This window comes from Salvelinus alpinus, chromosome 2 (assembly GCF_045679555.1).
Source record: "Salvelinus alpinus chromosome 2, SLU_Salpinus.1, whole genome shotgun sequence".
NCBI lineage: Eukaryota > Metazoa > Chordata > Actinopteri > Salmoniformes > Salmonidae > Salvelinus > Salvelinus alpinus.
The window spans coordinates 92,957,468-92,968,918 of NC_092087.1; the positions used below are offsets into that span (position 1 = coordinate 92,957,468).

Sequence of the window (11,451 nt, forward strand, 5' to 3'; positions counted from 1 at the left end):
GACAATCTGACAACGCTCTGAGTTTATGAAGGGACAATCTGACACCGCTCTGAGTTTATGAAGGGACAATCTGACACCGCTCTGAGTAATTGAAGCGACAATCTGACAACGCTCTGAGTAATTGAAGGGACAATCTGACAACGCTCTGAGTTTATGAAGGGACAATCTGACAACGCTCTGAGTTTATGAAGGGACAATCTGATAACGCTCTGAGTTTATGAAGGGACAATCTGACAACTGTCTGATTTATGAAGGGACAATCTGACAACACTCTGAGTTTATGAAGGGACAATCTGACAATGCTCTGAGTTTATGAAGGGACAATCTGACAACCCTCTGAGTTTATGAAGGGACAATCTGACAACGCTCTGAGTTTATGGACAATCCGATAATGCTCTGAGTTTATGAAGGGACAATCTGACAACGCTCTGAGTTTATGGACAATCTGACAATGCTCTGAGTTTATGAAGGGACAATCTGACAACACTCTGAGTTTATGAAGGGACAATCTGACAATGCTCTGAGTTTATGAAGGGACAATCTGACAATGCTCTGAGTTTATGAAGGGACAATCTGACAAAGCTCTGAGTTTATGAAGGGACAATCTGACAACGCTCTGAGTTTATGAAGGGACAATCTGACAACACTCTGAGTTTATGAAGGGACAATCTGACAACTCTCTGATTTATGAAGGGACAATCTGACAACACTCTGAGTTTATGAAGGGACAATCTGACAATGCTCTGAGTTTATGAAGGGACAATCTGACAACGCTCTGAGTTTATGAAGGGACAATCTGACAACGCTCTGAGTTTATGAAGGGACAATCTGACAACGCTCTGAGTTTATGAAGGGACAATCTGACAACGCTCTGAGTTTATGAAGGGACAATCTGACAACGCTCTGAGTTTATGGACAATCTGATAATGCTCTGAGTTTATGGACAATCTGATAATGCTCTGAGTTTATGAAGGGACAATCTGACAACGCTCTGAGTTTATGAAGGGACAATCTGACAATGCTCTGAGTTTATGGACAATCTGATAATGCTCTGAGTTTATGAAGGGACAATCTGACAACGCTCTGAGTTTATGGACAATCTGATAATGCTCTGAGTTTATGAAGGGACAATCTGACAACGCTCTGAGTTTATGAAGGGACAATCTGACAATGCTCTGAGTTTATGAAGGGACAATCTGACAATGCTCTGAGTTTATGAAGGGACAATCTGACAACGCTCTGAGTTTATGAAGGGACAATCTGACAACACTCTGAGTTTATGAAGGGACAATCTGACAACGCTCTGAGTTTATGAAGGGACAATCTGACAACACTCTGAGTTTATGAAGGGACAATCTGACAATGCTCTGAGTTTATGAAGGGACAATCTGACAATGCTCTGAGTTTATGAAGGGACAATCTGACAACATTCTGAGTTCATGAAGGGACAATCTGACAACGCTCTGAGTTTATGAAGGGACAATCTGACAACGCTCTGAGTTTATGGACAATCTGATAATGCTCTGAGTTTATGAAGGGACAATCTGACAACGCTTTGAGTTTATGAAGGGACAATCTGACAATGCTCTGAGTTTATGAAGGGACAATCTGACAATGCTCTGAGTTTATGAAGGGACAATCTGACAACGCTTTGAGTTTACGAAGGGACAGTCTGACAACGCTCTGAGTTTATGAATGCCCAGAAAACACTGGCACTCCAGATTAAATTTACGAACACAACCGTAGTATAAACCAGCCTTTAGTCTTGAAATCTTTGTTTGTTTAGTACAAGGTCTCATATGTGAGTCCTTAAAGAGATGGGTGTGGTTAAAGTTTAATAGGGTGTGAACGATTCTGAATGGGTGTAGACAAAGAGGAGCTTTCCAGTATGTGCACCAAAATATTCAAGGGCCATTTTCTCAAAAGTGATTTTACAAGTTTATCAATTTTGAAAGCAGGATTACTTTCCCATTGTCCCTCAAATGCAGTGTATGATATAGCATTTTCTAGCTCTGAGTCTCTACCTTTATTTAATGCAAAAAACATAATTTTCTAGCTCTGAGTCTCTATCTTTAGTTAATGCAAAAAACATAATTTTTTTTACATAAGACCGAATCGAGCAGGTAGGTCAAATATCGCTAATATTTTGGGTTATGTACCAATCCCAGACTGCCCCTTTAACCCCAGATTAACACTAAAGTCACCACAAAGCACAGATGATTCATCAGGGCCATCACTGCTGTGTGCCGACTTCACCCAATTAGACACTGGCATGGCAGGAATGTATGTAACACTATACTCTGCCCTTCTTCAGGTACAGGTCGCTATAGTTACAGGAAAAACACCTCATCTGCATAACTCCTCCTCTTCTTTTCTAGTCTGTGATTTCCAGGAATCGCTGTTGTGCTGTCATAGAGAGAGAGAGATGTGAGATGCCAAGCAGCAACACCTTTGTGTATTGTGTATAATACATTTGTTACCTCAGCAGTCCAAGACGGGCAATAATCAGATTCTACAGCGGAACTTGCTGGACTTTTTTCATCTATTCTCATCTGACCACAAGACAAGATGCCGGCAACATGCAGCAAAGGTACATGTTAGTTTGTAGTTCACTTAAGTGTTGCCTTTGAATAAACAAAAAATATATATATTGAGGTTATGATTTCCAATTGACCTGTTCATACCTGTCACATTGACCTGTTCATACCTGTCACATTGACCTGTTCATACCTGTCACATTGACCTGTTCATACCTGTCACATTGACCTGTTCATACCTGTCACATTGACCTGTTCATACCTGTCACATTGACCTGTTCATACCTGTCACATTGACCTGTTCATACCTGTCACATTGACCTGTTCATACCTGTCACATTGACCTATTCATTCGTTTATGTCCTTTCATAAATTGGTCCCACAACAGATTCCACCAACATGAGGATAGTTCTGCTGGGTAAGCCTGGATCAGGGAAGAGTGCAACAGGAAACACCATCCTGGGGAGAGAGGTGTTTAGAGAGGAGACTGGATCTGGGAAGAGTGTGTTGGGGGAAAGAGAGGTGGAGGGGAGGAGCATCACTGTGATTGACACTCCTGGTATTTACAGCACAACGCTGACTGAAGAACAACTGAATGAGGAAATGAGAAGGTGCATCTCTCTCTCTTCTCCGGGCCCCCATGTGTTCCTTCTGGTTATCAGGCTGGAGAGATTCACACAGGAAGACAGGAATACTTTGTCATGGATCCAGAAAAACTTTGGCGAGGAGGCCTTGAGTTACACCATGGTGTTATTCACCAGAAGAGAAAAACTAACCAGGAAGCAATGGGAGGACTTTGAGAGGACTGAAACAACTAAACAACCAATCAGTGTGTGTGGGGGAGGGCATATTGTCCTCAACGGTAAGCCAGAGGTCCACACCACTCAGGTCACAGAGCTGCTGAGGAAGATAGAAGAGATGGTGGAGAGGAATGGAGGAGGTCACTACCTAGAGGAGAGGTACCAGGAGGCTCAGAAAAAGATCAGAGAGGAGCAGGAGAGGGAGAAGAGAAAGGAGGAGATACATGAGAGGAAGGGGAAATTAGAGAGGGGAGAAGAAGAGGTGAGGAGGATGGAGGAGGAGTTGAGGAAGTCACTGGAGGGGGTAAAGAGGATAGAAGAAGATTTGAAGGAGAGACAGAAAGAGTTACAAGAAAAGAGAGAGGAGTTTAAGAAAGTGGAGAAGAGAACAAGACAAGAGGAGGAGGATAAATTGATAGAAAAGGAGCAGCAGAAGAGAGAAGAGAATCTTCAAAAGGTAAAGGAAGAGGCAAGGAAGCAAAAGAACAAAGTAAAGGAAATAGAGGAAGACTTGAAGCTAGCACAGAAACATGTGAGGAAGATGGCAGGAGAGGTGAATGAGATAGAGGAAGTGATGAAGAGAGACGAGCAGAGGAGGAGTGAGCAGAGTACACAGGAGAAGAAGAAAATAGTGGAATTGATGAAGAGAGTGATAGACAAAAGGAAGATAGAGGAGCAGAAGAGAGAGGAGGAGAAGAAAATAGAGGAGCAGAAGAGAGAGGAGGAGAAGAAAATAGAGGAGCAGAAGAGAGACGAGCAGAAGAGAGAGGAGCGGAAGAGAGAGGAGCAGAAGAGAGAGGAGCAGAAGAGAGAGGAGGAGAAGAGAGAGGAGGAGAAGAGAGAGAAGGAGAAGAGAGAGGAGGAGAAGAGAGAGGAGCAGAAGAGAGAGGAGGAGAAGAGAGAGGAGGAGAAGAGAGAGAAGGAGAAGAGAGAGGAGGAGAAGAGAGAGGAGCAGAAGAGAGAGGAGCAGAAGAGAGAGGAGGAGAAGAGAGAGGAGCAGAAGAGAGAGGAGGAGAAGAAGAAAATAGAAGAGAGGAAGAGAGAGGAGCAGAAGAGAGAGGAGAAGAAGAAAATAGAAGAGAGGAAGAGAGAGGAGCAGAAGAGAGAGGAGAAGAAGAAAATAAAGGAGAGGAAGAGAGAGGAGCAGAAGAGAGAGAAGAAGCAAATAGAGGAGAGGAAGAGAGAGGAGCAGAAGAGAGAGGAGAAGAAGAAAATAGAAGAGAGGAAGAGAGAGGAGCAGAAGGAACTCTTGTTATTAGCAACTGTTACAGGGGGGTTAGCATTACTAGCTGCAGCGTGTTTTTGGGCCAAACAATAGAAGATTGAATAAGGTGTTTGATTGAATGCTGAATGCTGATTGAGTGTTTCATCTCCTGACCACATTAGTGACACCTACTAATGAAATGTTTTGTTCCCATCAATACGTTCTGTATGTAGAATTATATTCAGATTCAGATCTTATGTAAATATGATTGACATGTAAAGGTATTGGTATTTAAGGTACTGTGATATGAGGGTGACATGTAGCCAAGCCGTTATTAAGAGTGTTGGGCCAGTAACCATAAGGTATTGCTGGTTGGAATCCCCGAGCCGACAAGGTCCATATGCCCTTGAACACAGCACTTAACCCTAAATGCTCCTGTAAGTTGCTCTGGAAAAGTCTGTTAAAGGACTGAGCTGTAATATGATATTAATTTATGTCAGATTAACAGTTTCATGTTCTACCAAAACTTTTCTTAATCTTGTTTGAACTGGAATCCTCTCTGTGTGTGACACATGACACAAAATATATTTCTTTAAAAAAATGTATATAGTACTGCATCTCCTGGGTCATTGATATTGGACATCACCTCAAAATAAATAAACAGCATATTTGTTTTATAATTTTAACCAAACCAGCCCAGAAACATCTGACATGTAGGTAGCAAACTTAAAGACCAAATAAGTGTTTCTCTTGAAATGCTGCTGTCTGTAACGGCTTTCTTCCATAGGTGAAGGAGAGGACCAAAGTGCAGCGCGGCTAGTGTTCAACATGTTTAATCAAGATGACAAGTGAAACACTACAAACAACAAACAAAATAACAAACCGTGAAAACCGAGACAGTCCTATCTGGTGCAGAACAAACACAGAGACAGGAAACAAACACCCACAAACTCCCAACACAAAACAAGCCTCCTATATATGAGTCTCAATCAGAGACAACGACTACCATCTGCCTCTGATTGAGAACCCACACTAGGCTGACATAGAAACAGACAAACAACATAGAATTCCCACCCAGCTCACGTCCTGACCAACTAAACACATACAAAACAAGAGAAAACAGGTCAGGAACGTGACACTGTCATACCTAACAATGACTCTACAGGTAGATACCACAAGATTATTAATAAGGCAGAGCTAGGGGTTTTCCTAAACTCTGGGTGTGTGTGTGTGTGTGTGTGTGAATGCGTGTGTGTGTGTGTGTGTGTGTGTGTGTGTGTGTGTGTATGTGTGTCTAGCCGGCAGCTCAATAATGTGAGAGTTGTTGGCCACCTCTGCTATGTCGTCACCATAAAACCAGTTCCTCCAGAAACATGCAAACCACACTTCTTTAGTTCCTCCTATTCTTTACTGATCTCTGATTTCCCAGAATCATTTACATATTCTAACAGAGAGGACAGTGGTTTTTAATTAAACCAGTCTACTATTTGAAACATGGTTTACTTTGACAACTTATCTATGTACAGATATATGATATTAATTTGATCACTCTTTTGTTGCAAACCTGTAGTGTATTTTTAAATACAGTTTTAAAAAGGCTTCTAAAGTTTGTAATTTCCACTTAGAAACTTCGACTTTCTATTTTGATCTTCTCTTAACTTCCTGTCCTCTTCCTGTTATCTAGCTTCCTTTCCTCTCTGATTTTCCTCTGAGCCTCCTGATGTAATAGTGTCCTCCATTCTGCTTCACCATCTCCTCTATCTTCCTCAGCTGAGAACACATCTTTAAACCGTGCGCACATACAAAATAGACCCTAAAATGTGCGTGCGCCAAAAGTTATAATTTGTAATATCTGAACTTCACGTGAGACTGTGCTTTCCTCCCCGCAAACTTTACACCATGTATATCCACAGTTTCTAGTGGTAGAAGTATTTCATTGCAAGAAGGCAAGAATAGCCTAGTAGCCTAGTAGCCTTGTAGCCTAGTGGCCTGGTTGCCTGGTAGCCTAGTAACCTAGTAGCCTTGTAGCCTAGTAACCTTGTAATCTAGTAAGCTGGTATTCTTGTAGCCTAGTAGCCTAGTACCCTTGTCACATAGTAGCCTGGTAGCCTTTTAGCCTGGTAGACTAGTAGCCTTGTAGCCTAGTAGCATTGTCACCTAGTAGCCTGGTAGCCTTTTAGCCTGGTAGACTAGTAGCCTTGTAGCCTTGTCACATAGTAGCCTGGTAGCCTGGTAGACTAGTAGCCTTGTCACCTAGTAGCCTGGTAGCCTTTTAGCCTGGTAGACTAGTAGCCTTGTAGCCTAGTAGCCTTGTAGCCTAGTAGCCTGGTAGCCTTTTAGCCTGGTAGACTAGTAGCCTAGTAGCCTAGTACCCTTGTCCCCTGGTAGCCTTGTAGCCTAGTAGCCTAGTAGCCTAGTAGCCTTGTAGATCTAGTAGCCTTGTAGCCTGGTAGCCTTGTGAAAATGGGGAACACAGTGCCTTCAGAAGGTATTGCACATTTTGTTGTTTTAAAAACTTAATTGAAAATTGTATCACCCATCTACACACTATACCCCACAATGACAAAGTGAAAACTTGTTTTTAGAGATCTTTGCACATTTATTAAAAACGAAATGCAGAAATATTACATTTACAGTTGAAGTCGGAAGTTTACGTACACCTTAGAAAAATACATTTAAACTCAGTTTTTTACAATTCCTGACATTTAATCCCTGTAACGGCAGTCTATTTCGTCCTCCTCATCGGACGAGGAGAGGCGAGAAGGATCGGAGGACCAATGTGCAGCGTGGTAAGTTTCCATAATTTAATGACATGAAAACTAGACAAGAATACAAAACAACAAACGAACTAACCGTCACAGTCCTAGCTGGTGCAGACAAAACACAGAGACAGGAAACAACCACCCACAAAATCCCAACACAAAACAAGCCACCTATATATGATTCTCAATCAGGGACAACGATTGACAGCTGCCTCTGATTGAGAACCATATTAGGCTGAACACAGAAACAGACAAACTAGACACACAACATAGAATGCCCACCCAGCTCACGTCCTGACCAACACTAAAACAAGCACAACACATAAGAACTCTGGTCAGGACGTGACAATCACAGTAAAAATTACCTGTTTTAGGTCAGTTAGGATCACCACTTTATTTTAAGAATGTGAAATGTCAGAAAAATATTAGAAAGAATGATTTATTTCCACTTTCGTTCATCACATTCCCAGAGGGTCAGAAGTTTACATACACTCAATTAGTATTTGGTAGCATTGCCTTTAAATGGTTTAACTTCGGTCAAACGTTTCAGGTAGCCTTCCACAAGCGTCCCACAATAAGCTGGGTGAATTTTGACCCATTCCTCCTCACAGATCTGGTGTAACTGAATCAGGTTTGTAGGTCTCCTTGCTCACACATGCTTTTCCAGTTCTGCCCACAAATGTTCTATGGGATTGAGGTCAGGGCTTTGTGATGACCACTCCAATACCTTGACTTTGTTGTCCTTAATGCCATTTTGCCACAACTTTGGAAGTATGCTTGGGGTCATTGTCCATTTGGAAGACCCATTTGCGACCAAGCTTTAACTTCCTGACTGATGTATTGAGATGTTGCATCAATATATCCACATCATTTACTTTCTCATGATGCCATCTATTTTGTGAAGTGCACCAGTACTTCCTGCAGCAAAGCAGGAAGTCTGGCTTTTTTATGGCGGTTTTGGAGCAGTGGCTTCTTCCTTGCTGAGCGGTCTTTCAGATTATGCCGATATAGGAGTTGTTTTACTGTGGATATAGATACTTTTGTACCTGTTTCCTCCAGCATCTTCACAAGGTCCTTTGCTGTTGTTCTGGGATCGATTTGCACTTTTCGCACCAAAGTACGTCCATCTCTAGGAGACAGAACGCGTCTCCTTCCTGAGTGGAATGACGGCGTCGTGGTCCCATGGTGTTTATACTTGAGTACTATTGTACAGATGAACGTGGTACCTTCAGGCATTTGGAAATTGCTCCCAAGGATGAACCAGACTTGTGGTCTTGGCTGATTTATTTAGATTTTCCCATGATGTCAAGCAAAGAGGCACTGAGTTTGAAGGTAGGTGTAACGATAGTCTATGTCGTCCTCCTCATCGGACGAGGAGAGGCGAGAAGGATCGGACCAATATGCAGAGTGGTTAGTTTCCATGGTTATTTAATCAACACAAAAACAATATGCGAATACAAAATAACAAATGAAACTACCGTGACAGTCCCGTGTGGCGAAACACTAACAAGGAACAAACACCCACAAACCACACGTGAAACCCCGGCTGCCTAAGTATGATTCTCATTAAGGGACAACGATTGACAGCTGCCTCTGATTGAGAATCATACCAGGCCGAACACAAAAAGCCCAAAATAGAAAACACACATAGACAACCCACCCCAACTCACGCCCTGACCATACTAAATAAATACAAAATAAAGGAAAATAAGGTCAGAAACGTGACAGACCCCCCCCCCCCCCTTAAGGTGCGAACTCCGGGCGCACCACCTAAAACTCTAGGGGAGGGCCTGGGTGGGCGTCTGTCCGCGGTGGCGGCTCTGGCGCGGGACGTGGACCCTACTTCACCATTGTTTTTGACCGCCTCCTTAATCGCCCCCGTGGCCTCTTATGAGCGGCGATCCTCGCCACCGACCTTGGCCTGGGGACCCTAGCCATGGGTCCCGAATGCACAGGGAATTCCGGCAGCACCGGACAGGCGGGAGACTCCGGCAGCGCTGGAGTGAAGGGCGCCTCCGGCAGCTCCAGAGTGAAGGGCGACTTTGGCATCGCCTGGCTGACTGCAGGCTCTGGCAGCTCCTAGCTGGCTGGCTCTGGCAGATCCTGGCTGGCTGGCTCTGGCAGCTCCTGGCTGGCTGGCTCTGGCAGCTCCTGGCTGGCTGGCTCTGGCAGCTCCTGGCTGGCTGGCTCTGGCAGCTCCTGGCTGGCTGGCTCTGGCAGCTCCTGGCTGGCTGGCAGCTCCTGGCTGGCTGGCTCCGGCAGCTCCTGTCTGGCGGACGGCTCCGGAAGCTCCTGTCTGGCGGACGGCTCCGGCAGCTCCTGTCTGGCGGACGGCTCCGGCAGCTCCTGTCTGGTGGACGGCTCCGGCTGCTCCTGTCTGGCGGACGGCTCCGGCTGCTCCTGTCTGGCGGACGGCTCCGGCTGCTCCTGTCTGGCGGACGGCTCCGGCTGCTCCTGTCTGGCGGACGGCTCCGGCTGCTCCTGTCTGGCGGACGGCTCCGGCTGCTCCTGTCTGGCGGACGGCTCCGGCTGCTCCTGTCTGGCGGACGGCTCCGGCTGCTCCTGTCTGGCGGACGGCTCCGGCGGCTCGGGACAGACGGGCGGCTCCAGCGGCTCGGGACAGACGGGCGGCTCTGACGGCTCGGGACAGACGGGCAGCTCTGACGGCTCGGGACAGACGGGCAGCTCTGACGGCTCGAGACAGACGGGCAGCTCTGACGGCTCGGGACAGACGGGCGGCTCAGATGACGCTGGGCAGGCAGGCAGCTCAGATGGCGCTGGGCAGGCAGGCAGCTCAGACAGCGCTGGGCAGGCAGGCAGCTCAGACAGCGCTGGGCAGGCAGGCAGCTCAGACAGCGCTGGGCAGACGGGTACACCTGTAGTGAGGAGACGGAGAGACAGCCTGGTGCGGGGGGCTGCCCCCGGAGGACTGGTACGTGGAGGTGGCACCGGATATACCGGACCGTGAAGGAGTACACGCGCTCTTGAGCACCGAGCCTTCCCAACCTTACCAGGTTGAATGGTCCCCGTAGCCCTGCCAGTGTGGCGAGGTGGAATAGCCCGCACTGGGCTATGCTGGCGAACCAGGGACACCATTTGTAAGGCTGGTGCCATGTACGCCGGCCCGAGAAGACGCACTGGAGACCAGATGCGTTGGGCCGGCTTCATGACACCCGGCTCGATGCCCAACCTAGCCCTACCAGTCCGGCGAGGTGGAATAGCCCGCACTGGGCTAAGCACGCGTACTGGGGACACCGTGCGCTCCACCGCATAACACGGTGTCTGACCAGTACGACGCCCTCTCACTCCACGGTAAGCACGGGGAGTTGGCTCAGGTCTCCTACCCGGCTTTGCCACACTCCGCGTGTTCCCCCTCCCAAGACATTTTTGGGTCTGAATCTCGGGCTTCCAACCGCGTCGCCGCGCTGCCTCCTCATACCAGCGCCTCTCTGCCTTCGCTGCCTCCAACTCCGCCTTGGGACGGCGATATTCCCCTGGCTGAGCCCAGGGTCCCTTGCCGTCCAGGATCTCCTCCCAAGTCCAGGAGTCCTGTGTCTGTTTCTGCTGCTGCCCTTTCCCACTCTGCTTGGTCCTTTGGTGGTGGGTGTTTCTGTAACGATAGTCTATGTCGTCCTCCTCATCGGACGAGGAGAGGCGAGAAGGATCGGACCAATATGCAGAGTGGTTAGTTTACATGGTAATTTAATCAACACGAAAACGATATGCGAATACAAAATAACAAATGAAACTACCGTGACAGTCCCGTGTGGCGAAACACTAACAAGGAACAAACACCCACAAACCACACGTGAAACCCCGGCTGCCTAAGTATGATTCTCAATCAGGGACAACGATTGACAGGTGCCTCTGATTGAGAATCATACCAGGCCGAACACAAAAAACCCAACATAGAAAACACACATAGACAACCCACCCCAACTCACGCGCCGACCATACTAAATAAATACAAAATAAGGGAAAATAAGGTCAGGAACGTGACAGTAGGCCTTGAAATACATCCACAGGTACACCTCCAATTGACTCAAATGATGTCAATTAGCAGAAGCTTCTAAAGCCATGACAATTTTCCAAGCTGTTTAACCTCTCTGGGGTATGTGGGACGGTAGCGTCCCACCTCGTCAACAGCC

General features: G+C 46.5%; 1 protein-coding gene across 1 annotated transcript; it reads left to right on the top strand.

Annotated features, from left to right (window-relative positions):
• Window positions 1-2,394: 2,394 nt before the first annotated feature.
• Window positions 2,395-5,221, top strand: LOC139568272 (golgin subfamily A member 6-like protein 24). Its single transcript, XM_071390022.1, has 2 exons — window positions 2,395-2,590; window positions 2,926-5,221. The coding sequence occupies exons 1-2, from the start codon at window positions 2,569-2,571 to the stop codon at window positions 4,653-4,655; spliced, it is 1,752 nt and encodes a 583-aa protein (XP_071246123.1). The 5' UTR covers window positions 2,395-2,568; the 3' UTR covers window positions 4,656-5,221.
• The last annotated feature ends 6,230 nt before the right edge of the window (window positions 5,222-11,451 follow it).